The sequence below is a fragment of the Balearica regulorum genome, chromosome 6 (assembly GCF_011004875.1).
Source record: "Balearica regulorum gibbericeps isolate bBalReg1 chromosome 6, bBalReg1.pri, whole genome shotgun sequence".
In the NCBI taxonomy this organism is placed as follows: domain Eukaryota; kingdom Metazoa; phylum Chordata; class Aves; order Gruiformes; family Gruidae; genus Balearica; species Balearica regulorum.
Window position 1 is genome coordinate 3,398,023 of NC_046189.1, and position 27,961 is coordinate 3,425,983.

The 27,961-nt window shown below is 52.6% G+C and overlaps 1 protein-coding gene across 7 annotated transcripts; it reads left to right on the top strand.

Moving 5' to 3' along the window:
* On the top strand, window positions 1-27,645 carry MLPH (melanophilin). 7 transcript variants are annotated; one of them, XM_010300253.2, is made up of 17 exons: window positions 3-293; window positions 4,315-4,536; window positions 4,730-4,866; window positions 6,254-6,292; window positions 7,419-7,513; window positions 8,568-8,696; window positions 9,604-9,799; window positions 10,915-11,075; window positions 15,423-15,506; window positions 17,249-17,437; window positions 20,413-20,607; window positions 22,499-22,654; window positions 22,786-22,878; window positions 23,367-23,432; window positions 23,612-23,669; window positions 25,098-25,195; window positions 25,597-27,645. In XM_010300253.2, the coding sequence occupies exons 1-17, from the start codon at window positions 184-186 to the stop codon at window positions 25,621-25,623; spliced, it is 2,055 nt and encodes a 684-aa protein (XP_010298555.2). In that variant the 5' UTR covers window positions 3-183; the 3' UTR covers window positions 25,624-27,645. The 7 variants fall into 7 exon arrangements, with proteins under 7 accessions (XP_075612053.1, XP_010298555.2, XP_075612051.1 ...); XM_075755938.1 differs by lacking the exon at window positions 20,413-20,607 and having other exon boundaries at window positions 1-293; XM_075755936.1 differs by lacking the exon at window positions 15,423-15,506.
* The last annotated feature ends 316 nt before the right edge of the window (window positions 27,646-27,961 follow it).

Below are 27,961 nucleotides of genomic sequence, written 5' to 3' on the forward strand. Positions count from 1 at the left end.
AGACCGGCTGCGATACTGCCAGGAGCCGGCTGGCTTGCCCGCAGCTCTGCCTGGTTATATGGGCAGCCACGGAGGTGGGGCTGAGCTCCTTCCACTCCCTCCCGTTCAGCATCCCGGGGGACGGGAGAAGGAAGATTCGGGGTAACGAGTAACGGGACCGGCTTCGACCCTCGCCGGGACGAGATGGGGAGGAAGCTGGACCTCTCCAAGCTAACCGATGAAGAGGCCAAGCACGTTTGGGAAGTCGTTCAACGGGATTTTGACCTGCGGAAGAAAGAGGAGGAGCGGTTGGAGTGAGTATCTGCTCGGTGGTCCGTGATCCCCGTACGTCCGGCTGCGCGTGGGATGTGGGAGGAAAGCGACGTGTCGAGGAGGAACGGCCAGCCCCTGGCTGTTAAAATCAAACCCGGTGGTTAATAGATTACGTTATCAGCGGTGAGGTGATGCGTTCAGGCCACAAAGGTGCAACCTGGCGGTGATGCGGGTCGGTGTCGCTACGGCGGTTTATGGCCCCCGCTCAAGAAATGCCTTTGTGGGGCTTGACGCCGCTGGCGCGGCTCTTACGGGGAGACCTTGCCTTGGAGCATGGATGGCATCTGGCTCCCTTGCTTTTGTTTGGTGCGAAGACACTCATGTGTTTAGGACAGGAGGGGTATTCAGTGGGTCCTGGGAGTCCACGGACTCCTGAGGTATCCAGGAAAAAACAACTGAGAGGAGTAGTAAACCTATTGTAGTTGCCTTAAATATGCTATATAGGGAGCCGTGATGTCCTGGGAAAGTCTTAGAGGGCCACCGATTGGGAAAAGATTGAAAAATCACTGGAGCAGCAAATGGACGTGCCTTCTAAGTTCTTATAAACAGTGCATGTGACAAAAGTGCTGTTTAAAACATGCTCAGTCCCATTAGATTAAATTTTGAGCCTGAGAAAAATTGTGGGGGTTTAGACCTTGTTCATTAACTACGTCAGGCTTTGAACTAAATGATTTCTTAACTTTATTAAGTTAAGAATAACTGTAGCTGCAGTGTCCCTGTTCGGGGTCTGGCCAAGTTCTCATTTTTATCCCAGTGGGACGATGCACGCTCCCAAGGTCAGCTCTCGGCAGTGCTACACCCCCTCTGAGCCCTCCTGCCCTCCTAGCTCTGAATTTTGTGAGCCAGGACTAGTGCCCATGGCACGACAATGCTCCAGACACCGGGACCTCATTGGTTTCTCTATCAGATCCAAAGGGAAAGGTGAGGCATGAGAGTCATCCTCTTTCCTTCTTTGTTTTGGATATCTGCATCTGAGCTGTGGAAACATCCCCCAAAAGCTTGCAGTCCACGCAAGGCTGTGCGGGAGCCTCTCCATTTACACCATTAGCCAGGAGAAGCTCTCAGCCACGTATTTTTGAAATTCCTGATTTTTTTTATTTATTTATTTTTTTTTTTTGCCTAAGAAAACCCAGCCTGTGTGGGAGACAGAGATAATTCAGTATCATCATCAGCCGCCTTCTGCCGGTAGCTCTGAAGTGCAGGACAGAGATCAGACAAGGGTGTTTAAAAAAAAATTATCACTCTGGAAAGGGTGAATGTCTCCCCTGTGATGGATCTGAGCTCTGCCTGGAGGAAGGAGGTGGGGACCCAGATCGTCGTGCCCTGCAGCAAAGTGGGCGAGGTGAATTCCTTACCTACGTGACCTCGGTGCCAGACTGGCTTATCTGGGTCCCCTCTGATGCCCAGGAGGTTCCCAAATCGAGTGCCATGGTATGGGAGGTGCTAGAGGGTGTGCAAGATAGTGGGGAAGGTCTCAGGATGCTTCTGCCCAGCTGCTTAGGGAGCAGCAGTCCCTCAGTGCCAGCAGTCAAGGCTTTTCTTTTTAATTTTGTCGTTTAATCCTGCCCCACGGAGGGCTGGCGTTAACCCAGCGGTGCCTGGCACTGCCTGGGTTTCTAGGGTAGAGCACGTTACCTGGTCCCAGGCTTGGGTGCCTCCTCTCTCTGCAGGCTCAGCCTCAGCTAGGGCCATCCATCAGAGATTTCTGTAATATCTTTGCCACCAGTCTGGCAAAGTCTGCCATGCTCCTGCACGCCGGACGCAGAGCTACGTGGGTTTGGGTTTTTTTTTTAATGCCTGTACCAAGCTGGGACAAGATGTGAGGTTGTGGGAGACCCTGCAGCCAGCCCCCCTGTGCTCTGAGCATCCTCATCTGCTTTTCTATTCACCGGGCTTGTCTCAACCTGCAAGTCTTGAAGAAATGTTCCCCCCCCCCCCCGCCCCCAGCTTGCTCTTTTTCTTCCCTTTCTGCTACTTCTCTGCGTTTTGTTTTTGGCAGAAGCTATTCACCGACAGCGGACAAAGGCTTCAGCTGGCCAGAAACTGCACAACCACGCGAGGGTAACGCTCTGCCCCAGAAATTAAATAATGGCCACTTTGTAGGGGGGGGTCTCCCTCCCTCCTTCCATAAACCTCCCTGCCAGGAACCCCTTGTTTTTTGGGATGGCTCCCCCACATCTCTCCTGGAGCTCAGCTGGACCGACCCCTCTGCAGTTTGGCATCCCACCGCCGTTGATTTATTCTGCCGTGAGCAGAGCGGGGAAAGGGCTGGCTTGTGCTCCTGCCAGCGAGAGGAGACTAGAGGCGCACGGTTCCTGCGGGTTTTAAACTGGTTTCGCTGAGACTTGTCCTTCCTCCAGCAGGTCTCATGGGCAAGGGGAGGGGAGGTGAAGGGATCCAACCGGTCTCTGGGAACCAGAAAAAGCAGTCCAGTGAAAGATGGGATCCTGCTGGAAACAGCCTGGGCATGGGGTGGAAAAGGAGCACTGAGCCCAAGCCAAGGGTTTGCTGTTTGGGGGTTTGTTTTCAGTAGACACATATAAATTTACTGCTGGACATTTGCACTAGGTCACGTGAAACACTGCTAGGACGGTGAAAAGCTGAATGTAAAAACTAGGTGCCCAGTTCAGTCTTTATACTGATTTTTACATGTCCCAGATCCTCGGTTAACGCAAGCTGGTGTCTCTCCAGTGTAACAAAGAACACAGCCTGGCGTGCTGGCAGCGAGCTGGCGATAAGTCTCCCCCCGGAAAAAAAAAAACCCGAGAGCTGATCCCTAATGTGCAAACTGATTTGGTTAAACAGAGATTAGCTTGATTGACGTTCACCTCCTTCCCACCACCAGCCACGTATCTCTGCTCCCGTGGACGTCCCGGCACCGCGCTGCCACGCCAGCAAGGCTCCTGCTGCGGTCACCCCGGCGTCAGCCCGTCTCCCTGCCGGCTGGGGAGCACCGGGAGCATCACCAGAAGCTTTGTGGTCCACGCTGTGCTCCTGAAGCAGCCTCCAGACCTGATTACCGGAGTTTTTTGTCCCGGGCTGACTTCTGCTCTGGAAAAGGCAGCTTCCTAACCCTGCCTAGACAGAAAACAACCTTCCCTACAAGTCAAACATTGCCTCTCAGCCATAGCCCCAAAGGCAAACATATCCGAGGTAGTGCGTGGCACGGGGAACAAACAGAAAGGCTTTGGGGAGCGCAGCAGCCCCCCCGTCCCGGCTCGGCAGGCGTTTTAGCTGGCCCTGGCTGTCAGTGGGGGTTCAGCCCTGCACAAATACCTCCTTGCACGGGGACCCGCTCTACCAGCCAGCCCTGGATAGCGAGGGAGCCCTGTAGCGATGAAGTGCCCAGGAGAAGGTGCTCTCGGAAAGCGTTTGTGTTGGCCGGGCTTTCACGGGACTGTCGTGAGCATCTTCTCCATCTGCTGTCCTCTGAACAGCCAGGACCCCGTTGCGCATCACTTCTGCCCTTAATAAAAAAATCTCACTGAATTTAGCACTGAAGGACTAATCAAAACCCCTTTTAATCCTTTTTAATCTCAAAGTGTGCTTTTTTTCTTTTAAACTGAGAATTCCAGAAAGCTTTTACTTCACAGCTGGACTTCAGGCTCAAAGGTTGGCTTGGGATGGAGCCAGAGCCTTTGAGAAGAGCTGCTCTCCTGAGGTTCCTGGGATCTATGATCAATACCCCATGAAGCAAACAGGATAAGTTTTGGCACAACCAAATCTAATCTTAAATTGAACACCAGCAGATCCTAATGTATAGCAACCTGCCCTGAATCTGGAGCTCACTTGTTTGTTCAGCTTATTTAACTCGTGATTATGTTATTTATTAGATTTGCCCTACAGCTGTTTCCACAAGCTGCGGGACTTGGGATGTTCCCTAGAAAATCGTTCCCGAAATGATGGAAGCGTGATGGGGTTTGCCATGTGAGAGTTGGCAGTGAAATGCTAAAAAAAGGAAAAAAAAAAAAAAGTTTATGTGTTTTGGGATATTTTCTGCAGGGAACTGAAATGCAAGATCGACCAGGAGAGCAGCAAGAGAGAGTTCCTGACGAATCAGTCCCACCTCAACGACACCCACTGCGTCCACTGCCTCCAGCCCTTCAAGTTCCTGCTGAACAGCAAGCGGCAATGCCTGGACTGCCGCTTCCACATCTGCAAGAACTGCAGCCGCTACAACAAGAAGGAGCAAGGCTGGGTCTGCGATCCCTGCCGCCTCTCCAGGTACCGCTCCTGCGACGGAGGGCGAGGGGGGCGAGGCGAGCCCCGGTGCTGAGGCTCAAGAAGAGTCGCCCAAACTCAGCATCCCTCTATGCTGGTTGTGTTTTGGTTAAGACGCGTTTTCTGGGTGAGGGTCTGGTCACCAAGAGCGTGGCTGGGCTGCGCTCACCCGTACGCGCGTCCTCTCTTTGGGCAGGATCGTGAAGATCGGTTCCCTGGAGTGGTACTACGAACACGTGCGATCCCGTTTCAAGAGGTTTGGAAGTGCCAAAGTGCTGCAGTCCCTCTACGGCAGGCTGCAGCCGGGGCAGGGCGTGAACTCCGCGTTTCTAGGTGAGGAGCAGCACCGGGGTTTCTCCTGCCCGGCTGCGTGCGGGGGGCTGAGCGGGCATTGGGATGCACCGAGTGAGGAACGTCAGCCTTGATGCCGCTCCGAGAGCCGTGTGGTTTCGAGACCACGCACAACATTTTGGGGAGGAAGCGGAGGTTCGGAGCGGTGCGTTCATATTATGAGCACCAGAGCAGATGTTCTTGGTGGATTTTATCCCCCCCCCCCCCGCCCCGTTAAGGTTTAAGGTTTTACCAGAGACTTGAGAATATCTTGCGCTTAGTTTTAAAAGTCTCCTGTCCTGCAGTTTCTAAGTATGTAGCAGCCACAGCTCTGTTTTTTTCTTTCCTTTAGCTCTTTTCGTCACAGGGGAGAGCTTGTAAAATTAACCCAAGTTTAACCTGCGGGTCCAAAACATCCAGCTGGCTGGGTAAAGCCAGCACTCATTTTTTCCCATGATCTAAAGATTTTTACAGCCAACCTGATGATGTTCCGGCACTGACAAAACTGTATCAAATTTAGTGAGTTACTTGTCACTGTAGCTATGTTTTTCAGAGCTTTATGGATCTTTGGTATTTCTGGGATTGGTCCGAAGGTGTATAAACATATGCTGAAAGCTGTCGTTATTTATTTACCGAGTAGCTGCTAGTTGCCATTCACGCGTTGCCTATTGCCTTTAAAAACCAACGTGGGTTTTATTCCCATCTTGAGGAGCCACAGAAAAGTTTGCGCAAATAACCACAGACATAATCTGGTTCAACTGATCTTCTATCCAGACCACTCGTGGCAGAAACATCGGAAACAGCCTGGAGGGTAGTGGCACTGAATGTAAAATTAATGGACTGACGATTTACGCGGCGTTCGGTCTGAAAATGCGTCAGACCACGCGAAAAAGACAATCCGAGAGAAAACCAAACCGAGCGTGAGGATAGCAGCGCTTTAGGCTCCTTTATGTTGAGATTCTGATGTCTTTCTCAAAAAGAGATGATTTTGTCGGTATTACTTCATCAAGTGAATTGGCTTGACCCTTGAGCAAGCAAGACTCTCCTCCTGGGACGTATGTCTGGTTGCAGGAGGTACGTACAGCAGAAGGACCATGGCATTTTGCGTGGCGTCTGCTGTCGGCTGCGCCTTCTTCCCCTGCTGCTGCACACCCAGGCGTGTTGCATCAGGACGGTGGAAGTGGTGGCAAGAAGCTCTCTTGACTTTTAAAAGTCAAGTCCTGTCTCTAAGTGCCTGTTTTGTTCTCTCTAAAGAGCCTTTTTGATGATTGTGCCTTGTGATGGCTAGAGAATGAGAGCTCCAGTTAACCGTAGCTCTGAGGCTTGTTCTCTGCCAGGTACCTGGAGAAAATGTGTTTATTTTTTTCCCACCATTTTTCTTTTCATTTAGGTCTTCATGACAGAGTTTACAGCCTGCCAGACATTAACAGTAAGTGAAAAAAGAGAATTGCAGCGTGTGGCTTGCAGTTCAAGAGAGGTTTCCGATGCCTTTTTCTCTTCACACCCTCTGGTTATGGGCACTCCAGCACGGTTTGGTGTGGCTGGACCAGGGAGGACATCTCCCATCTGTGGTGGAAGTGGACTGTAGTGTTCATCTCTTGCACCGTGGTCCACCTCGGGTCTCCAAGGGTAGGCTGGGATACAACAGGGCTTTTAGTCACGTGCCAGACTTGAAGCTTGTGAGTACCCATCAGCTCAGTGAACCTACATCATACTCTTAAAGCTGGCCGTATTCGTAAGGAGCCCACTGAATTTGGGACTTCAGGTTGTGTTCCTTAGGAGCAGGACACATTCGCTGCCCCTTGCCATTTGATATAGGAAAGACCATTTTGCCACCTTGACTTTGGACTCGGTCTGGCATTTGTACTGTTCCCAACGTACTGCTGGGCTTGGCGGTGATCTGGCTGCAGACATGGGGACCCAGAAAGGAACGCGTCACTGGGAGATAGACTGATGGGAACCAGGAACCACGCTGGGCTGAGCTGTGGTGCTCCCAAACACTGGAGTCACCCGGGTGGACCTCAGGGTGCTCTCTGAGGTGCAGGTGCCCTTCATCTTCCTGCGGTGGTCACTTCCACATCTGCGATGGTGCACAGCTGGAAGGGGAAGCAATGAGAGGCCAGATCACAAGATCTTTCACAAGATCGAGTGCGAAGAGTGGTATCTGCAGCGCTACCCGGGAACGGCATGCACCCCAAAGAGCTTCTATCCTACAGACCTTAGGCTGTAGCTCACTACGTGCCAGCTGCAGCGCTGGGGCTACCGTAAGATGTTCCTCTCCCTTGTACTAGGGTTACTTTAAGGTGTTCCTGTCCCTTTCCCATCCTTTGTCCCCTTCCCTTGTGCAACCTACTGGCCATGACGTAGTATGCAAAAAAATTCAAAAAGAAAAAAAAAATTGGGATGTATTTCTAATCTGGACTTTTTCACCCCATATGAGAAGCATGACCTCACCTACAGATGCATTGGCGTGACCACCATGGTGGGGACTCACCGCCCCCAGGAACGGGGTGCAGGAGCTGCCCATACACAGCGTGTTGTTGTCTCCCCTCCAGGTGAATGCCAGCTCCTCACCAGTGGTGGCATTGGGGACCACAGCGACGACGAAGACGATGTCCTTCGTGGAGCTGAAGCAGAGTGCTACAGCAGAGTAAGGTTTTGTTCTGGGTCGCCTCCTGCCTTGCTCTGTGCCCTCAGCTGCTGCTGGGCTGCCTTGGGTGGTGGTAGCAGTGGTGGTGATGGTGGTGGCTTTCTGTGCCACGTTCAAAACGGGGCCTTTCGCTCTGTTTTCCTTCTCCGAGATGAGCCCCTCTCCTAGCTTGCATAAAAACAACCAAGTCAGTAAAATCACAAATACTTGTCCTCTAGGAAAAACCCCCACTCTTGGTGCTCAGGAAGTCCCTAATTACTATAAAAGTCCCAGCTACTACCTGTATAATGAGAACCCACCTGGTTTTTTACTAGAAGAGACACCTGGCAGAGTAGCAAAGAACAGCTGGCTTCATGATTGAGTTGTCTCCTGGGTTTTTCTGGGACCATGTGTATGGATTGAAATGCAGATTAAGAAGCCTGATGGGAAGTGTATTTATCCCTGCAGCATGTCTGAAATCTGCTGGTGTGGTTTTGAAATGCTGGTATGGTTACGTTCACGCTGTCACATACGCACCATCTCAGCCTGCGGCTGCGGGTATGTGCTGCGTTGATACTTCATTTTGATCTGCTTCTCAAGTTTTAGAGGATTGTCCAAGCTGCTCCTGCCCCAAGGCAGCTGGTGACCTCCCAAATATCTGGGGAGATCTACCCACAGCATCCTTTTTCTGAAGACACGGAGATGCTTCAGGACTTGAAAGCATCTCCTGGACCTCCCTCTGAGCTGTAAGCTGGCTCAGCTTTCCCGTAGTGCCTCTATAAACCAGGACAGAGCTTCTTACTGTCTGCTGGTGGCCACAGTCCTGATCCAGAGGCTGTGGAAATCAGGAACCCACTTTTCCTTGACTCCAGCACAAGCACACTCTGCCCTGTATACCTGGCTCCCTGCAAGCAGGATGACACCGGATCCAAATTTTCTCTGCAAAAAGCAGGAGCCTTGCTTTGGGCTGGGCAGACTCAGGCAAACGAAGGAGACGAGGGCTCTCCCTCCCCCTTTCTTCAAGGTCATCTGTGGTTTATGGTGAATTTTCCTTTCTTGCACTTCCTATGCTAAGATGCGCAAGACAAAGCGCCTGCTGTCTGTCCATCCCTTTGATTTTGAGCTGGACTCGGAATACTCTGCTCAGTCTCGCCGCCAGTCTGTGCAGCTCTCTCCAGCGGCCAGCAGCCCGGATGCTTTCCAGGTACTGGGAGAGTGCTGGGGGTGGGGTGGGGGGTGTTTTCCTCTCTTCTTCCTCCTTTCTACCTCTGCTACCTCCTCCTTCAGCTGGTTTGAGGGGCGATGGTGCCCATCCTCGCTTCCCGTGCTATCTCCTCCTGTTCCAAGTCCTTTGCCTCAGGCTGAGTCAGGAGTAAGACATCTGACTGAAGTGAGGATGAGTGGTAAGATGAGGTAGCAAGAAGCTCTCTGCGGACAACAATTTTCTTGTGTTTGTCCCAAGGCGATGGGACACCCTAGTTTCCAGCGAGCTTTTGGAGGTGCAGTGCTCAAGGGATGAAATGAAGGCAGACTCCTCTCCCATCATCCCATCTTCTAATGATACTGTCATACTTTAAACTCTGCTCCTGGGTAGAAGTGGGATGCACTGCGATGCGTAGCAAAGGCTTGAAAGAAGTAATTCACACCATTCCACGTAAACCGATAACAATTTGGGGTAAACAAGTAGATTAATTCTTTATCTAAACCCATCCTCATGCAGCAGATTTCAACTTAAGTCTAGGGAGGACCGGACTCTGTTGAGATCATCCAAATTGGGTTTATTGGTTGCAGATTATTTGAGGGGCAGAAGGCGGCTATCGCTCGAAAAAGCGAAAGGGCACGGTGATTTAAAAGACTGGAGCTTTTTGTAGCCTCGCTGAAGGGATTCTGCCCAGTTCTTGTAAAAACTAACAGTGCCCCCTGGTAGCGATGAGAAGTAGTGCTCAGGGTCCGTCAGCAAGATAAATAAGGCTTTAAAATGGATTATTAGGCATTGTAAAAAAGTCAGTCGATGCGTGTGTTGGAGGATAAAGCTGGGAGCTGTTAGCGAAGGTCAGAAGAGGCAGGGAGTCCTCCTGGGCGGCTGCTCAGCAGCAATCCGCATCTCTCAGTCCTTCCCAGATTTCCCCAACTCGCCCGAAGATGCCTCACAGGAGGAGTCCAGGATCGCGGAGGCGGATCTGGTCTTCCACCACGTCTTGCAGGAACAGGGACCGGGTGTGAGCCCTCCGGAGCAGCACTTCAGCACAGAGGTTCGGCTCACCGTCAATTCACGGAGAAGGAGCCTGGAAAGAAATGTAAAACCTGGTAGGTGTCTCTGGCCAGGCTCCTCTGGTACCTTGGGGAAAAGTGGCTGCAAGAGTTGGAACCAAACAAAAATGTCTTTTTTTTTTTTTTTATTATTCTTTTTAACAACCACAAAGCCACTGAAAGGCTGGAGCGTCAAGACAAAATATCCATCTGCAAAAGTAATTTTTCTTTTTTTGGGGGGTGGGTTTTTTTTTTTCCATGAGAGAATCAGCTGAAATTATTTGGTTGTAATGGGCTGGTCTTGTCCCCAACAAACAAGCACTGGGGGTTGCTAAGTAGCACCCGGATCTGTGGTTTCATGAGCCTATAAAAACCCAGGCGAATGGCGGTGCAGAATTTGCCTTTTACTACTATTGGTTTTTCCTGCTGCGAGAGCAGAGCCGGGAGGGTTGGGTACCGGCTTGTGCACATGCAACTGTCAGATATACACATCCTGCTGGGTCTCCAACTGCTCGGTTGTATTTTCAGGAGCTTGATTTTCAGGGCACTAGGAAACACTGGATAAACCTTACTGTGGACTATTTAAATTCCTGCTCCGAGCCCCTCTGGAGCGACAGAGCAGCAGCCTCGCCCCGGCTTGTTAATTCCATTTTCTCTCATTGTTTTTGTCTCATTTGAAATTCTCCTCTAAAAAAGGAGAAATTCTGCTCTCTTAAATGCTCTATCCTAGACTGGTACCTCTCTAACCTTGAGATAAACATCTTCCAGCACCTAAGCAAAGGATGAAGGGCAGTGTCCAAGCCTGTGCTCCAACAAAATTGGGAAGGCAACAGCAGTTTTTCGTGAGGGACCTGGCTGTTCAGGGCATGAGAAAGCAAGGATGATGCTCCTTGTGCCCACCGCTACCCCAGGACCGCTGTGTGGGACCCTGCGTGGCCACAGCGGATGGAGCTGCAGCCTGGTCCAGCGCAGCCATCCTTGCCCTCGGTCTCTCTTGTAGAAGCATCTCCTGCCAAAGGATAGATCTGGAGAATCTAGGAGATTCACAGAAAGGTGTGATCTGGAGAAACGTCTCACTATTTGCTTGTCTTAAGGATGGGGCCGATGTCCAGGAAGGAACTCAAGGGTGTGAATTTCTTATACCTTTGCGCTGAAGCCTTCTCTCTCCAAAGGCAGCCCCTGGAGCGAGCAGTCCCGGTCCCGGTACTCGGCAGATATGGACACCTCTGACGAGGACACGAAGGGAGCCCAGTTCCCTGCCTACCCGCCCCATCACGCGAAACGCCGGAACAGAGCCTCCTCCCAGGAGAACGCCAGCCACGCCGGGAATCAGGTACCAAAGAGCTGTTGAACCTCTTGCGAGACCAAGTCTGTGGCCACAAGACTCTCTTGCCATGAACAACGCTGGTTATCCGCGAGGTGCAGGATGGTTTGGAGGAGAAGAGAAGCCTTGGTGGCAAACCAAGGTAGTCTCCCAGCCAGGATGCACAGGGGCAGTTTGGCACTTCCCGTGTGCGGGTCCAAGAGGGAGCAGAATGGATCCCAGACTCGAGATCCCTCTCTCCTCCTCTTCAGCTCAGGAACCAAAGAAGTTGGGAGCATAGCCACTTTGCATTGCCAGAGCAATACAGCGAGCCCGTGGGATGACCTAGGAGCTGGCTCATCTTTGCATCGTATCACAGTTGTGTGGCACCAGCAAGATGAATGCCCAGGCCGTGTCCTGCGCTCCGTGTTGTGTGGGACCTGCCAAGGTGGCCGTGAAATGAGGAGGGCTGAGACCTGGGAGGGTGTGTTTAAGGCCCCTTCGTTCATTAAGGTGAGGGAGAATAGACTTTTCTCTGCACCGTTGGGATGATGCAGAAGTACTCTAGAGCTCTCTGCTCCCTCTCCCAGGCTCTCCTTCCAGCCCTCCCACTTTTACACCCATGGCAAAGAGAAAATCAGGGACTGGCGCTTCCCTCTGCCCGTGCTGCTGTCACAGTAACGAGCCTGCCTTCATTGCTGTTAATTTTCCAGCCTGTCCTTATTAATCTGCGAGTTACCTATGGGTTTCTGTGTCCCCGAAAAAGACTTTCTTCAATTGAATGTGCTGGTGCTTTATGATCAGACGGAGGTTTGGAGAGGGATATTTAATAAGCATCAAGATCCTGCTTTTTCCTTTGCAGCGTGTAGTGTTCCTGCCCCGGTAGGACTGGGTCGGGACGACCTGTCACGTATCTCTTCTGAATGATGATAATAGGGGGAACAGCCTAGAGAAGGGTGTCAAAAAGGCTGTGAGCTTCTGGTTTAATTGTCAAGTGAGGACCTGCAGTTCCTGATGGCGCCTTTGCAAACGGTGGGTGGTGAGAACGGTAAAGCATCCCTCAGACCCCTTGAGCAGTAAAAGGCAGGGTGGTGTTTGGCCACAGATAGATGGGGAGAGCCAGATGTCAGGCTCCACTCACAGCTGGTAATTTTGCACATCCTGGACCCCCCTTTGAGTAATCGGTGGGGGGATCTGTGTAACCACAACCATCCCTTGGCACCACACTTTATGTGCCTCTGTAGGGAAACCTTTCCTTTGCCTTTTACTTCTCTCGGCACATGTTTTAATTAGTAAATGCCTATTTCAGTCAGCAGTAAATGGAAGAACCCTGGACTGGGTGTCCTTAACGAGGCCACGGTACGTTAGGCGCGAAATGTGCACCGTGCTTTGCAGAGTGGGGAAATGGGGCCAAATTCCTACCAAGGCTTCAGATGACTTCCTCCATCAGCTGGGCAAGCTCTCACCTCAGGGCGGTCCGGCGTGCTTTGTGGTTTGCTCCTTCACACCAGTACAAAGGCTGCTGTGGAGCCTCATCACTCTAATGGTTACAAGGCACCTTCTCACTCCCAATTTAACCCCATTTGCTCTTATGCCAACATCATTCATTAGCTTAAATAGCTCTTCATCCTTCCTGCCCTTTTGTGCTGCTGATGTGTTTACAGCTAGCAACCGTCCTCCCGCCAAGCCTTCTCCTTGCCCAGCAGGAAGAGACCCGGCTGTGTGCTGGACCATTAACTTCAGAATGATGCACACGTGCGTTGCCATCGCCGTTGGCCAAGGAGAGGCCAGGTACAAGCCCAAAGAAGAGAGAAAGCAAGAACATCCAGGTTTTGGGGCTAACCGACTCTGGGGTATTGGCAGAGCTGGAAGAGGTTCAGAAGAGGCTGGTGTCCATCCTCTCATCCTGAGGTTGGAGGAGATGGAGGGGCTGAGGCTGGCAGGAGGGCAAAGGCAGGTCAGGAGGGATTTGGGACAGCGAGCAGCAGGCTGCATTCTCCCGAGCAGCAAAGCAGCGGCTCTTGAGCTGCTTACAGGCACTTCCAGGGTACGTCACAGCCATAGCCTGGCTTCAAAAGTGCTGTTTTCACAGTAGACACCTTGGTGGCATCTGAAGGTTTCAAGAGGTGGAGAGCTCAGTTCTTTGCCCTGGGTCACTTTGACCCCACAGATGAAAAACACCCTCTTTCCTAAAACTGCCTTGGCTGTAAGTTCATCAAAATTTGTCTGATCTGAAAATCACTTTTGCTTTAATTGTGGAGAGGATACGCTTTTCAGTACTGAACATAAGGAACTTAACTTTTCTAGTAACAAAAGCAGAGGCTGTTCCTTAGCCCTCTGACTCCAGGAGCTGAAGGTGCTAGAACAAAATTTAAAACAAAAGAAAGAAAAAAAAAAAACCACTATTAAAAATGCTCTTAAACCTGATGAGACATGAAAAGAAGCCCTGAATTGGTAACTGTGCAGGTCTTTGCCTTTAGGTCTTTAGAAGCCAGGTAGGAACAGGACTGAGCCATGAGGAATAGCACCGATTTACCAAGTTTCTCCCCAAAAGCCACTCTGCTGTACCTTAAGGGAGCTTAGTGGTCCTGAATTCCCAAAGTTTTGATGCCATCTGGCTCCTCTTCTTTACATAAAGCTTCTGTTAGAGGTCTTGGGTATTTGAGAGTCTGGAGGCAGCACCTCTGCTCGAGTCACCTGCCTTCCCTCCCCAGCAGCAAGTCATAGTTTTACGTCCTGCCTGATGTCCTGCTTATGCTCTGTGGTTTAAGTTGCTTTGCTTTAAATGCATTAACACAGAGCAGCATTTGCCAGCCTTTGGCACGGGGAGAGCGGCGCAGCGCGGTCCAGCCCCTGATGAGGATGCACCCTAACGAAGTGACCACCGTGCAATTAAAACCAGCGTCGCTTGGGAAGGATGAACGAAAGCAAGCCCTTCAGCTCCTATCCCCGTAGCCCATCCACGGCAAACCGTGCATTACGCTCCGACCTCTCCCAACCTCTGTGTTACGAAGGCGCGGTAGTGCCCGGGTCCTCGGCTTGTCACCATCTCTTCCTCTGAAGCTGATGGCCCATCGCAGACTTCTCATTATCACTGGGAGTGATGCAAGAGTCAGGCCTTAACAAGTACTGAGAAACCACTTAGAGATGGATTGGATTGCTTCCTGCCTGTGGGTTTAATGCTGCTTAAAGAGGCATTCAGTTTGGGACAGTAATTACAGCGCTCTGCTCTCCGGAGTGTCGGGGTTTATATTCATCTTCCCTTAAGCAGATGCAATCTCTCCAAGCTGTTGTGAGGATCTAATTAATCGAACACTAGGAAGCACAAAAACTAAGTGAGAGGATGGAAATGTTATAAAAACAAAGCCAAGCCCTTGCATCTCTTTGTTAGTGCATTTACTTACTGCATTTGCTGCTTGTTCCCCTTTGAATGGGAGGCAGCCACTCAGAACAGGAGTGATGTGGGAGGTCGTGTTTTATCTATATAAAATGGGCAATATTTCTCATCTTTTGTGGTTTATTTGTTTGGATCAAAGGAGAAAGACTTTTTAAAAAAAAAAAAAAAAAGAAAGAAAGCAAAGCTTCAATTTCTAAAAGGAAAAAAAAGCCAAGCTTCCTTTTATGTTTTCAGTGATTTAACCACAAAAATTTGTCTTGGCTCTTGAGCATAGAAAGCTACTTCTCTTTGATTTTCAGGATTTTGTCTCTTCTCTCCATGCCCCTTTTTTTCAGTTGGATGAGTGAGGGAGAAAGGAGGGGCAGGCATTTTGGTAAATCAATGCGTGGAGAAGTCAGACAATCTCAAAGTGTGTTGGGGAAAACTTTCAGATTTAGTTTTTCTATCTGGAATTTTTCGTGGGAAATACTTTCTTCCCTCTTCCTTTCCCGCGCTGCATTGGCAGGGGGGTGATGGGGTAGTATCTGCTCAAAAAACACGTTTAGGAAGAGAAAACTGCCGTTGACTTGAATTTGGGGCAGCGTGCGAATGATGGCAAGATAGGCGGCTTCGTTGCAGCCTGGTGCTTCTGTCTGGGCAAGGGGCACAACGGGGCTGGTGACGTGGTTTTACGTTCACTGCATCAAAGTTACCGATGCTTTGGTGGGAATTGTGGTGTGCTGGGTACTCGGCATCACTTTGAGTTTTCCAGATATGAGCAGAGGTCGTGTACCTCCTGCAGCTTGTCAGCGTATCCAGGGCTTTTTTTTTTTTTTTAAAGGCATTATTTTTTTAATGTCTTTTAACACAGCCCACGGTGGTGGTGTCTTGCTGCTCGCTTTCTTCTGCTGGTTGCACTCTTTTCTCACTGTCCTGGAAGCGGTGGCTGGTTTGTTCTCCACTCCTTTTCTCTCTCTTTCTCTCTCTCCCCTTTTCTCTAGATCCATGAGCTCAACAAACGCATGTCAGCAATTGAACGCATGCTGAACCGCTTGGAGGAAAAAATCCTGGTGCGCTCTGACGAGGTAACCGGGCACGGCAAGGCACTCTCTGCTGGTCCCTTCCCCTTGCCATCTGCGGGGGGGGGGCTTCTCTGAAACGGACGGCATTGCAGGAGAGACAAAACGGCTCAGGTTGTTTGATTTTAATCCTCTGCTTTGGCTTTGGAGGGTGTTCCCTAGTTGCAGGTGATGCAGTGCCTTAGAAAACGTTGCATGGCAGGACAGACACAGAAGCGAATTTAACCCATGGCATTTAGGCCCCCGTGCAAGGTAGTGCCTTCCTTGCGCTTTCTGCACAAGGAAAACTGGGTTTCAGGTTGATGCTCTACGAAATGCCAATCTCAGGAGTATCGTTAGGTGGGTGTCAGTACATCCGCAGAGCTGCGACAGCTCATTTGAAAATCACGCGAGAATCAATTAGTACGTATGGGGAAGTGACCTGGTCGTTGTGAACGTGAGATCTGAGTCAAGAAGGATTTCTGTATCGCTTCTGAGCTGCCCTTGTCTTGCCATGCCATCAAGTTCGGAAGAAAACAGCTAAATTAAGTTAAAGCTGGGCAGCAATGTAGAATCTGTGAATACTTAGGTCGCTTAACATTGATTTTGGGTTTCTAATTTTAGACTACGTACTCTTTCTTTGTGTGAACCGTCATCGCGAGTTTCTCTGGCTGCTGATGGCTCGGCAGAATGGACGGTGATAATTACAGAGAAGTCCCCTAAGGCATAGATGAAACAATGCAGTATCTTCTTTTTTTTTTTTCTAAAATCTGTGATGGGGATGGCCACGTTTGTAATCATTCAGTGCATCTGTCAGTAAATGTGACCAAGGGAGGAGGAGATGTGCACGTTTGCAGGTTCCCGTGCTTTATTTCCATGCCTAGGGTGGTAGGTCAGAGTAGAGGCAATGGGTCTAAACTGCTGTGGGACAGGCTGAGGTTAACTATTAAGCAAAGCTTTCTAGCAGAAAGGATAGCAGAGCCCGGGAATAGGTTGCCTGGGAGAAAGATTGCCTGCTGCAGATGCCGTTGTTCGAGGTCGTTAGGAACAGCTTAGACAAAAAACCCACCAGGTCTGACACAGGTAATTGTATTCCCATCTTAACGCAAAGGGCAGCGAGTTCAGTAACTTCTGGAGATCCCTCCCAGTGCCTGGGAGTTTAATGCGATTCTTCTCCGGGTACCACGAATGGCACCTTATAACAGGGCTGGGTGGAAATATGCCACCGATCCTAGAGGAAAATTTGCTGTGTCTTTTCTCATCGCAAATTAGATTACCTCGAGGCTCCGAAAGCTACCTTGGGGAGCGATGGTTCATGTGACCCCTTCCGTCAGCCTGGTGGAGCGTGTCTTTGGGTCACTGCGATCTCTGCCCTTGGTTCCTAATGAAAACATGGTGATTTTTGGCCCCAAATCCCCCATGCGAACCTTTTTTAATGGGGGGGAAGGCAATTTTCCACAGGGAAAAACAAGCAAGTTCTGTGTTTTGGGAAAATGGGAATGGAGGTTCTTTAGATCAAGGGTTTGTACTCCTCAGCATGGAGCTGGAGTGCATCTCGCTGGGCTGTGCTGCTTCCCTGGGTGGTTTGACCACCCCTTGTGAAAACGGGTGGGGAGAGGGGGCTCAAAGTCCCCTTTGCAAAGTCCATCTGTGGTCACGCTCCTCAAGCTGTTCTTCTGGCCAGTCTTGGTGAGTGTGTCTGGACCTGGGCATACCTCATTGTCCACCACAGGAGACTCTTACACAACTCCCCCCTTCTGCTCCTTCAGTCTCCAGCCCCAGAGTCCCAACTTGATCCTGATGCTGAGGAGGAGGAGTTGAAGAGGAAGCTGGAGGAGTTAGCCAGCAACATCAGCGACAAAGAAATCTCTTCTGAAGAAGAGAAGTGTGAAGAGAAGAGAGTGAAGAAACCAGAGATTAGTTCCTCCAGTGACGACATGGCCAGAGATGCTCGAAAGGTAATTTGTGTCCTCCCACCCACGCTGCTCTGCGCTCCATCTGTGGTTCCTTCTGCTCTCAGTGGCGTATAGCTTGCACCATGGTAATGCATCTGCGAGCTTTTCTCAGGCACCTGCTACAGCTTGAAACGTCTCTTCCAGACCTGTCAGTGCTCCTGTGCTAGGCAAGGGTCTCCCAAAGTCCCTGGTCCCACTTTCACTCTGCTAGGTCAGCATCTCCTGTACTTACAGCACTGCGCTGGCTCCTGTCCCCTACTCGGTGGTGGGTGATCCATGGGGACGTGGGTCAGGGAGAGGAGGAGGGATCACAGAGTCTATGCAGCCCTGTTCCCATCAACCCAGAGGGCCCCTCACCCCCACGTCCCACTGCAGCTCTGATTTATCCCCCTGCCTGCTGGCTGCATTTCATAGCATCACAGACTGGTTTGGGTGGGAAGGGACCTCACAGCCCATCCAGTCCTACCCCCCTGCCATGGGCAGGGACACCCTCCACTAGCCCAGGTTGCCCAAAGCCCCATCCAACCTGGCCTTGAACACTGCCAGGGAGCCAGGGGCAGCCACAGCTTCTCTGGGCAACCTGTGCCAGGGCCTCACCACCCTCACAGGGAAGGATTTCTTGCTCAGATCTCCATCTCCCCTCCTGCAGCTTCCGGCCATTCCCCTTGTCCTTCCGGAGATCTGCTTTTCCCCCGTGCATCGCCACGGCAGGGCTGGAGGGGTTCTCGTTGGTGTGCAGCCTTGCAGGGGAGAACCGCTTCCCCGGCTGGACCTGTGAGAGCAGAGAGAGGTGCTGGACCGCATCCCCCTCGCCTCGCCCAGCTGGGTGACAGCACTGGGGACGAGCTGACGACAGCCCAGGTGACTCAGAAAGGGAGGTCTTGTGTGTCTCCAGTTGTGCGGAGCTTCCCGAGACAGTCCATTGGCACAAAACGGAGAGGTCAGCGTTCCTTCTCGGGTCTCTAACGGCTCATTTGTTCATCCCCTCCCTTCTGCCTTGGCCGTGGAGGGGGTACGTGCGCGTTTGCTCCGATACATCCGTCGCTGGCGAGCGTGGCAAAGGAAGCGAGGGGGGGGCCGCGCTGTCCCTCTCCTCTCCCGCAAAGCTCGTTTCATCCGAGGTTGTGGAGCCTTTCGTGGTGCCACGACGGCTCTCTTTAGCGTGCTTTTGTTCCTCAGCCTCGCAAGGAAAAATCCGGCTGCTGCTGGGCTTGGAGAGGGTGGCTGCGTCTACACACACGGTGCATTTAGTGAGTCTGTCTTAGCTGTGAGTCTCTGCACGGCTTTACGTAAAATCTCAGGATTAGAGCAAGAAACTGTTGTCAGGACGGCTTCTTTCACAGTTTTGGGTACCGTTTGCTGTGCTCTTACGGACACTGGATCAGCGGTGTGCCGCATCCTTACCGACAGCCTCCTTTACTGCCTCCTTTTTCCTAAAAGCTGCTTTTGGATGATTGCTGCAGCTAGACTTCACTACCACTCATCGGCTGAACGACGTGCATCTTCTTATTAACCATTCCTAGTTAATCGCAGCCCAGGGGATAAGTGGGGACTCAGCAAGCCCAGGTAGCTTAATTCCTGCGTGAGCTGCTGATCTGCAGCAGACAGAGGCTCAACCCCTGATCTGTGCTCAGGAACAGGGAGATGTTAGTGGGGTACCCATGGCAGCTGCTTTGTTCTCATAAAATGAAGCCTGGATTCTCCAGATTTGCTACTTTCTTTGACCAAAACCCAGCTATGAAGCAGGGAGGATACGGGCACGGTGGTTGTCTCTCAGTGGGGTCGTGCAGGCGGGTAACGCAGGAGCTACACGACAGCTCCTAAGCAAAGAGAGACCCAGATGCAACAGCTCAAGCAGAACCAAATCTGAGAAGTGAAACAAAATTCAGCTTTTTACTTTGCAGGATTGAGTTAGAAATGCCTGCAGTGATGTAGGTGGACCAGCCCTGGTTAAAGGTTATGTCAGCGTGGATTTTTCAACAGCGACTTTCCTTATACCAGATTCAGGCTTGGATTCTGCATGACTCTGAGTATGGGTTGATGCCAGTCTCCCCTCCAGTCAGGAGAAAGCCCTTCTAACTGGGGAACGCTGCGATGAAAGCAGACACTCCTAATGGAAAATGTGGAAAAAAACCCTCTGCTGTACCATGAAGGCACCATAAAATGATAAAAATATCAGCTGGACTGAGTTAGCTGCTTCTCTGCAGGACGGCTTACCTGGAAATACGTGCGGTTGTAAACACGACCGTTTGTCGCCAGTGCCTATATCTCCCCCATCTCCTTGGTTTCTAGGAAATTATCAGCTGACAGAGAGATGATGAGTTTCTTCAGTCTGTTTTTACAGGTGCTTAGTGCCTTATCGAGCGAAAGGCAGCACTTAGAAGCGTTATTGCCATCGGTGCTCCTTGGGGTGGCAAAGGGACATTAGTCCCAAGTTCTGGCAGTGTGGCAATGCAATAATTTTATGGGGTGGGTTTTTGTGTTGGGTTGTTTGTTGGGTTTTTTTTGCCACAAACTTAAGGAGTTGTTTGCATCCGTGCTCAGGCCTGCTGAAGTGTAAAGCAATATGCTGCAATTAGACCTTAACTGCTGAGTAACTGTGTGGCCTTCGGGTGGCCGGGTGCTGCTGCTGTCCCACAGCTCCGGCGGCACTGCTGCCAGCAAGCAACACGTCCCCTGATAACCTCTTTTCCCAAGCCTTTTGAGATGACTTCTTTTGTCACCGTCATCCTCCAGAAACGCACGGGCTGAGATCAAAGCTCTGCTTTAGCCACGTATCCATCTCCAGTGGAGAGCCCTTCAGGAACAGCGTAAGCCTTTTAATTATCACTTCTCCATCTTTCTCCAGCTCCTGAAGGTCTGATGCCCCTTTCACCACCGACTTATGCTGTTTTGTACGCCACATTAAAATAACATCCTTATTTTTCCCCCCCGCTCTCCCTCCCACGCTCCGCTTTGGTTGTGCCGGGCGTACGCAGAGGTCATCGGCTCAGGCTTTGAGCGAAATCACGGCCAAAGTACTGAGAGCCATAAACGCCACGGAGAAAGCAGCGCGTGAGTCGTTGCACGGAGAGAACCGGTGCAACGGCGGCTGTGACCTCCCCGCGGGGCAGCTTCCCAGCCTGGGAGACGGAAAAGAGGTGGCCGAAGTGTACCGTGAGCTTGAAGAAAATGTAAGGTTCATGAGAGCTTTCTGCAAGCAGGGAGGGCGTCAGGGGGGTGGGAATATAGAGGACATCCCCCCACGCACACACAACTCCTTGTTAGTGGGTAGGTCAGCATTAAAAGGATGGCCACCGCCGAGGGATTAAAGAGTCCGGTCTTGTCCGACGGTGGCCAGGGCTGTTTGACGAGGGAGGTGGCACAACAGCAAGTGCAGATGTTCTGTCTCGTGCCTTCCCTTGCCTGGTCCCCCCGGGGTGAGTGCCAGGGAGAGAGGACAAGCGCGGTCCCCAGCTTGCTGTAGCATGGCTTTGCTGGATTTCAGCAGTCCTGTGCTTCAGCTGCAGCGAAAGCTTTTTGTCCCGCTTCTCTTGGGTTCCTCCCCAGCACTGCTTTTCATCAAGGCTTTTACGGCCCGAGGATAGCGCGACCCGCCTGTTTGCTAAGGCTGACTTGTGCCTGGGGCTGACGGGCTCACGCAGGTGATAGGTTTACATCTACAGCGTAATCCCCTGCTAGGTTTGTGTGACTGTGTGAAGCACCGACAATTATTTTATTTTTTTTTAGCTACCGTAAACCCGCAGGAATCGATTCCCGGTGGGAAACGGATTGCATTTGCAGTGTCATTTACCAAGCTGCAAAGCAGCAGCTCAAAGATGGGGCGAAGAGTCGCGTCCCCATTGGGGTGATTGGGTTTTGCTGTCAGCAACACCCTGCGCCGGGGAGCGAGGTTTTATATCGTGCTCTGCAGTTCATCTCTCATTGGGGAAAGCTGATACATAAAGCAGAGAGCTGCTGGGAGCAGGGTGCGCTCCGAAACGTTGGCGATTCTGTTTACGGCCCAAGGGTTTGCACTGGGATGGGTGGGACCTGCGGGCAGCGTTGCTGTGATTTGGGTGGGTGCTCGGTACTTCGGTGCACGCAGGGAGCTCGTGCCGGGCAGTTTTGCACGATACCCAGCCCAGGAAAAGCGGAGAGGGCTGGAGGAGCCGGAGTTGCATTAGCAGTATCAAGATTTTGGGAACAGCCAGCAAAACAGCGGCCACAACCTATCTGATCGCCTTACGTGATTGCATACGGATGTACTAATGTCTCCTAAATTACCTTGCTTGGACTCGCATCCTTGTAGTAGCCCGGGAAGAGGCAAGTGACAGCAAACCCCGTGGGTTTATTGGGTTAGGTGCTTTACCCCTCTTCTCTGGACAGCAAAGCTAACACGTTGCTTCCCGTAGCCACCGTGCACCCCAGGTCAGCGCTCCCCGGTTCACCCCACCGCCGGGCTCCGTTCACACGCACGTTTGCTGGGGCTCTTGGCCGGGATCGTTCCTGCGTATTCAGAGCAGTTCCTGGGCAAAGCTGCCTTTTGCAGGGGTCAGGCTGGTTATAACTGCCCAGGGCCAAACTCCCAAATCCTGACCCTACTCGCAGGCAACCCGGCAACACAGACACCCTTAAAAAAAAAAAGACCGAGCGGATTTAGAAAGTTAGTCTCTCTCCTTCCCAGCTCGCTGCCGCCATGGGACATGGCAGCCCGTGCTTGGTTTGGAGGCGCCTGCCTCCTCGCTGAGCACACAGAATAAAGATGCTGATGCTTCTTGAGTAGGTCATCGAGTTTTGGTCCTTTCTGTGTTCCCATTGAGCCTTTTACCACTTTGCTCGGTTGGTAATTGCTCTTGAAAAGCCTGGGGAAGGGAGGAAATGAGATGAAAAACCCTGCCAGAGCTGACTGGTACTGTCTGTGCTGCGAGGCAAGGAGGCAGTCATAAAATAGTGGCAGGAGCTGTTGCGCCTGGGGCTGCGGTCACACCAGGAGAGGAGCACTCCAGAGAGGTTAATTCTGCAATGTGATTTTTTTTTATTTTTTTTTTTTAAATCCACCCCCCCCGCCCCCATGTATTTCAGGTATACCTGACTGCTGGGAAAACCTACCGGCTTGAGAAAACCCTGAAGGAGCTTGAGGAAGGGGCTCAGCACAGCGGCACTACCGACTCGGAGCTGTCGGAGCTGGAGGACAAAGTGGCCTCGGCAGCCGCTCAGGTGCAGCAGGCAGAGAGCGAGGTGAGCAAGGTTTGGCTCCCAGAGATGCATTGCCCAGATCCCCCCGGCCAGTGACGGCAAACGAAGGCAGGGATGGATCCTCCAGCCACCATCTGTATGGGGTTTTATTTTTTTTTTTCCCTCTCCTAAAGATATCGGACATCGAATCTCGAATTGCGGCTCTGTCTGCTGCAGGGCTGACAGTGAAGTCGGTGGAAAAGGCGAGGAAGAAGTCGAGCGGGCAGGTGAGCGTGGAGGACGGTGGGTAGGAGAGGTCCCAGCCCTGGGATGTACGTGCTCCCCCGGGTCGTCGCTGCCGTCCCTGGGTGCTGTGAAGGGCTGCCTGGCTTTGCTGAGCCGTGCCCGGCTCCCTCCCTGCTGCCTGCTACTCTGCCCCACGGCTCCGAGAGCGGCTGTCTCACTTGGGGGGCGGATAATGCCGATTCCCTGCACGCATCAAGGGAGGATTTTGTATTTGGGGTGCTCTTCCTGGGACTGCGGGGAGAGCACGCAGGGCTGCTGCGTGCACCGCAGCCTGGGCTCAACTCCTGTGTTCCCATACCGGTTTTTAGAATCGCGGTCCGTCAGGCAGAGTTGCTGCCCTGGCAGTGCGCTGCCTCTCTCGCTCGCCTTAGGATCAGACCAGGCTAAACAAAAGAGGTGAAAATGGAAAGAAAGGTAGAGCGAGTCATCTGCAGCCCCAGAGAAACCTCTGCCCTTCCTCTGCCCGCAGGCTGCCTGCCTCCGCTCTGCCGGTCCCACCAGCAGCAGTCCAGGGGAGTCTTCGGATGACGTGAAAGTGAGTATGTGTTGAATCCGTGCCGGTTAGCGCACCTTCCCGGTGTGTGCACGTGGCGTGGCGTTAAGCCTGGGGACAACCAGGGTCTTCAGGGAGCTGCTTTCAAAGTGGTGGCCTCAGAGGGCACCTCTGTCCTCCCATGCCCTTCCCCACGGCGGGCTGCTCCCCTTCTCTCGCAGGCGATGCCCGGGCCACAGGGGTTCAGGAGGAAGTTCAACAGTCCCCTCGAAATCACCGGTAAGGACCGTGGATGTGGGGACCTGTGGGTGGATGGGATGGGCTATGGGGGACACTTGGTCGTTTCTCTCTGCATCCAGTCGTGTGTTTGCATTTGGGGTCCCCTTCCCTGTGCTCGTGGCCTCCTGTTAGGACAGCTGTGGGGGACGCTTCTTCTGTGGTGGATAACTGAGAAGAGAGGAGGCAGCCGGCAGGATTGAGGGCAGCGGTAGGAGAGCGGAGGTCAGGCTGAGTTGTCTCAGACCTCCGAGAACCAGGACTTGTTCTGCAGCCTGGGCTTCTGCCACCCCAGAGTCCAAGGGGGTGCGTTACTTCATTTGTGGCATCTTGTTAGCCGTTAGACCTCAAAGCCTCGCCTAAGCCCATCATCTCTTCTGGTAGTAATTTCTTCCTTGCTTGGATGTCTTGGGGAAGGCATCCTTGACCTTGTTGCCCACCTTCCTCAGCCATTGGTCTCTGGTGGGGGGCAAGAGGCCCTCCACAGCCCGGCTATGACAAACGGCAGCTTGGGAATGCTCTGAAGTAGACATTGACCTGAAACTTGGCACAGCAGCTTCTGTGGCAGGGGACAATCACTGGAACAGTTTCATCCTGACTACTATCAGCAAGACCCATTAGGAAATGACTTTTCTGTTTCTCTCTTATCTCGCCTCATAAGCTTAAAGGCAGAAAGAATGGCTCTCCTTCCAGATAACAGAAGATGAAGGGAGGGAAGGGGGAAAGATCATTTAATGCAGAGAAGGAATCACGTTCCCCCAACGCATGCAGAAGATTAACAGTCCCGTTTCCCAAGCTGAGGCTGGTAGGTGGAAAGGTCCTTTCTCCTCGTGCTGAGGAGGAGTCATCCGCCCTCCTTCCTGCAAAGGGCAGGCAGATAAAGGCAGCCCGGGGGACACGTCAGCCCCACAAGGAGACAGAGAGGGATATACAATCAGGATGGACGTCACCCAGCGAGCCTAATCCCCTCTGCCTGGCCTGGGCGATGGGGCAACTCGATCTCCTGACTGCCCTCCCCGCAGGTCAGTGACTTGCAAAGATGGGCCTGCAAAGGTGCAGCTGGTGGGGGCTGATGGCAGAGAAGGCGAGATGACTTAGTAGGTCAAGAGAGGGTTGAAGCCTTGGGGAGTGAGAGCTCCTCATGGCCTAGGCTTTTGCTGTACCATGGAGGTTTCCAGAGCAGAGGTCTTGGCAGTTGACTGCTGGCAGGCTGATCCGGCTTGTGTGGCACTCTAGAAAGCCAAGTAGCAGCAGCTTTTGCGTCCCTGTTGTCAGAGGGCTTCCCACCACCCTTCTGGAGAGGGAAGTGCAACCATGCTTCCAAAACCACAGTAAGTGGGGGATGGTAAAACCCAAGTGACTTGGTGGGTAACTGAAGCCTCTAGTGAGATGGATGACGATCTGCTACCCATCTGTCTTCTTTCACTACAGGTCTTGACGACTCCTTTGACCGCAACTCCGTCTACCGTGGCTCCCTGACGCAGAGAAACCCCAACGGGAAGAACAGGAGAGTGGAGCGGCTCTTTGCGGTACAAACCCAGCTGCCAGGAGGGCGGCTGGCCTGGGCTCCCCGTGGCACCTAAACTCCCTGGGCTTTCATAGAAGGACCTGTCCCTCCCCATGCTCTCCTCAAGCCAGCGGAGCCTCAGGCTCTCAGCGTTGGTCTCACCATGCTGTCTGGTGAGGACAGGCACACCTGGGCATCACCCCCTGAGCTCTGGGACGTCATAAGCCCCAGGGAAGGGGGACCAAACAAGATGTACATCTTTGAATCCCTGCTGCCTGCGTGGTCCATGGGATGTGGGAGGTCCTCGCCCCGTGCGGTGGCAGCTGGAGGGGACAGGGAGCGCGCTGGCTTCATCGCCTGGGGTGTCTCGGGGTGGTGTGGGCACGGGGGTGAGCTGAGGTTTCTCCCTCTGGTGCCTTGCAGAAGCCTGTGATGACCCACCTGTCCTGAGGAGAGGGGGACCCTCCTGCCACCGCATTTCACTGATGATTCAAGACCTCAGCGTGCAAAGCCTCACCACTTTCACCCCAATGCTTGCTCTTTCTTCTCCCGCTCCCATCTCTCCCTGAAACCCTGGACAGGAGGGAAGCCGGAGGCCGTGGGCAGGAGCCTTGCTGGGAGCTGCCGGGCAGAGGAGCGAGGCACTGGGGTGTGGACATGTGTCCAGGGGCTCTCACGGAAGGGTGCAGGCATGAGACCTCAGCTTTGGGCAGCTCTTTGGTACCAGGTCAACCAAGGGGACCAGAAGGATGCAGAGCAGGAGTGACCTCCTCAGGAGGAGTTGGATGTCAGCGTGGGGATTAGGAGCAGTGACATGGCCCAGCCCTTCACAAAAGGCCAATGTCATCTGCCACAGTCATTGCATCACTATCAGAGCCTGTCCTGCACGCCCCAGGCTGGTGCTGAGCAGGGACAGGAGCTGACAGCAGGCATGGGATGCTCTAGGTAGAGCAAGGACCCAGGCATCCCCAGCTGGGATTCACATCCCAGCACTGGTCCCAGCTCCCTGCAACGTCCCTTGGAGCATCACTCCCCCTCCCTGAGCAGCAAAGCAGGGTGAGAGCAGCGCTGGCTCCCTCCCAGTGAGCACTTGCCCAACAGATCTTTGCACAGAGCTGTGCAAACACCTACTGAGGCTTCTCGCTACCATGCCTGACCATCTGGGGACATGAGGCAAGGCTGGCAAGAAAGGTTGGAAGAAAGGCCAGAGGGCTTGTTAGGGATCGGTTGGTTTTTCCAGCTCTCAAAGATGTCCCTGCTCCCTGTGAGGTTATACCAGCAAGTTCAGAAGGGCTCCAGCAAGCAGAGCGTAGGTGCTTCTCCGGAGGCTTCCCCTGCTCCACCATGGAGTCAGCCCATGCCAAGAGGTGCTTTGCAGATGAGTGTCCCCCCTGTCCCTGAGGACAGGATTGTAGGACCTGGTAGGACCATCCGATCCTTTGGAGGGGGTGGCCTTTGGGGGCTGCAGTGGCCCTGGGCTCCTGCCAGATGACAGCAGCACTGGTAACACCCAGAAATCCCAAACTCTTTGTTTTCCTCCAACATTTTATTTTCCATGTCTACTCACCCTGGTGGATCAGTGCCTGGCCCCATGCCCAGGACATTGGGACGAGGAGGGGGTTGCTTTCTCCTGCAGGAAACTTTGGAGGAGGTTCATGTTAAAAAGTTTTGCTTAATACTGGTCCCTGTCCTTCATAGCCCCCACCTCCTGCCCTCCGCAGTGGGCGATGCAGGGAGGGTCGCTCGTACCCGGAGTGGGGATGTCAGACCGATGCTGGCAGTTTCCCAGTGATGGCTGCTTGGACTGGACCTTTGGGCCCTTCCTGTGCATCTGAACTAAAAGCACTTTAATTGTGAGGGGTAGAGTGAATTCTCACGCAAGTAACGTGTACGTTTGGCTTCGGTAGTAGTAGAGACTGCTAACTGCCTGGAAATAGGTCCCACGGTCATCCCAGAGCAGTCTTGTAAGATCTGGGCTTTCCAGCTGCAAACAAAACCAGTTTCTTATTTTAAAGTGAAATCCTTCTGGCCTGAAGTTCAGAAGGGGAAGTGCAAACCGCTGCTGCTGTAGAACCTCTCCCAGACACCGCAGCACGGCCGGGCGCGTCTCTTGCTGCTCAGCCAGCCTCGGTGCTAGGGTGGCAGCTCCTTGGCTGGCAGAAGGGAGCTCCACCAAGATCTGGGCAATGCTATGGGTTTGCACCCACCCTTCTGGTGTCAGGGTTCAGCCTTCCCCCCCAAGCACACCTCTCGCTGTACCCGGTTTCAGCCGTAACTCAAGTCCTTCCACGCAACTGCTTGACCCTGAGAAGAAGTCCTCGCAGCGAGCCTCAGCAGTGCAAACTAAGGCATCGTTCAGGCTGTAGTCACCTCCGTTGTTATTTGCCAATTTCCTGCCCTATCTGCCTGTGTAGAGATTATATATATGTACACTAAATCATGCAATAAAGGCAATTTTATGTCCAGAACCTAGGACCCATTTTGCAGTGCCTGGGTTTTTTTCAGGTCCCTCGAGCGAAGGCTCCGTTCTCTCCCCACCCTCTCCTTTAACCAGCTGCTGCACCCCTCGCTTTACAAACCGGGCAGCTGAAAGCAGACAGGAGCCGAATCAGCAGAACGGGGGCGCGGGGGGTGATGGTGATGAACGGGATGGCAATACGACTCGTCAGATGCTGGTCACGGAGCCACGGGTGGGATGAGCGTGGGTCAGTGGTACCCAGCAGCGAGGCCGGGCAGGCAAAGGGGATGGGGAGCGTGGGGGTAAGGAGGGGTTGACCCTGAAACGCGC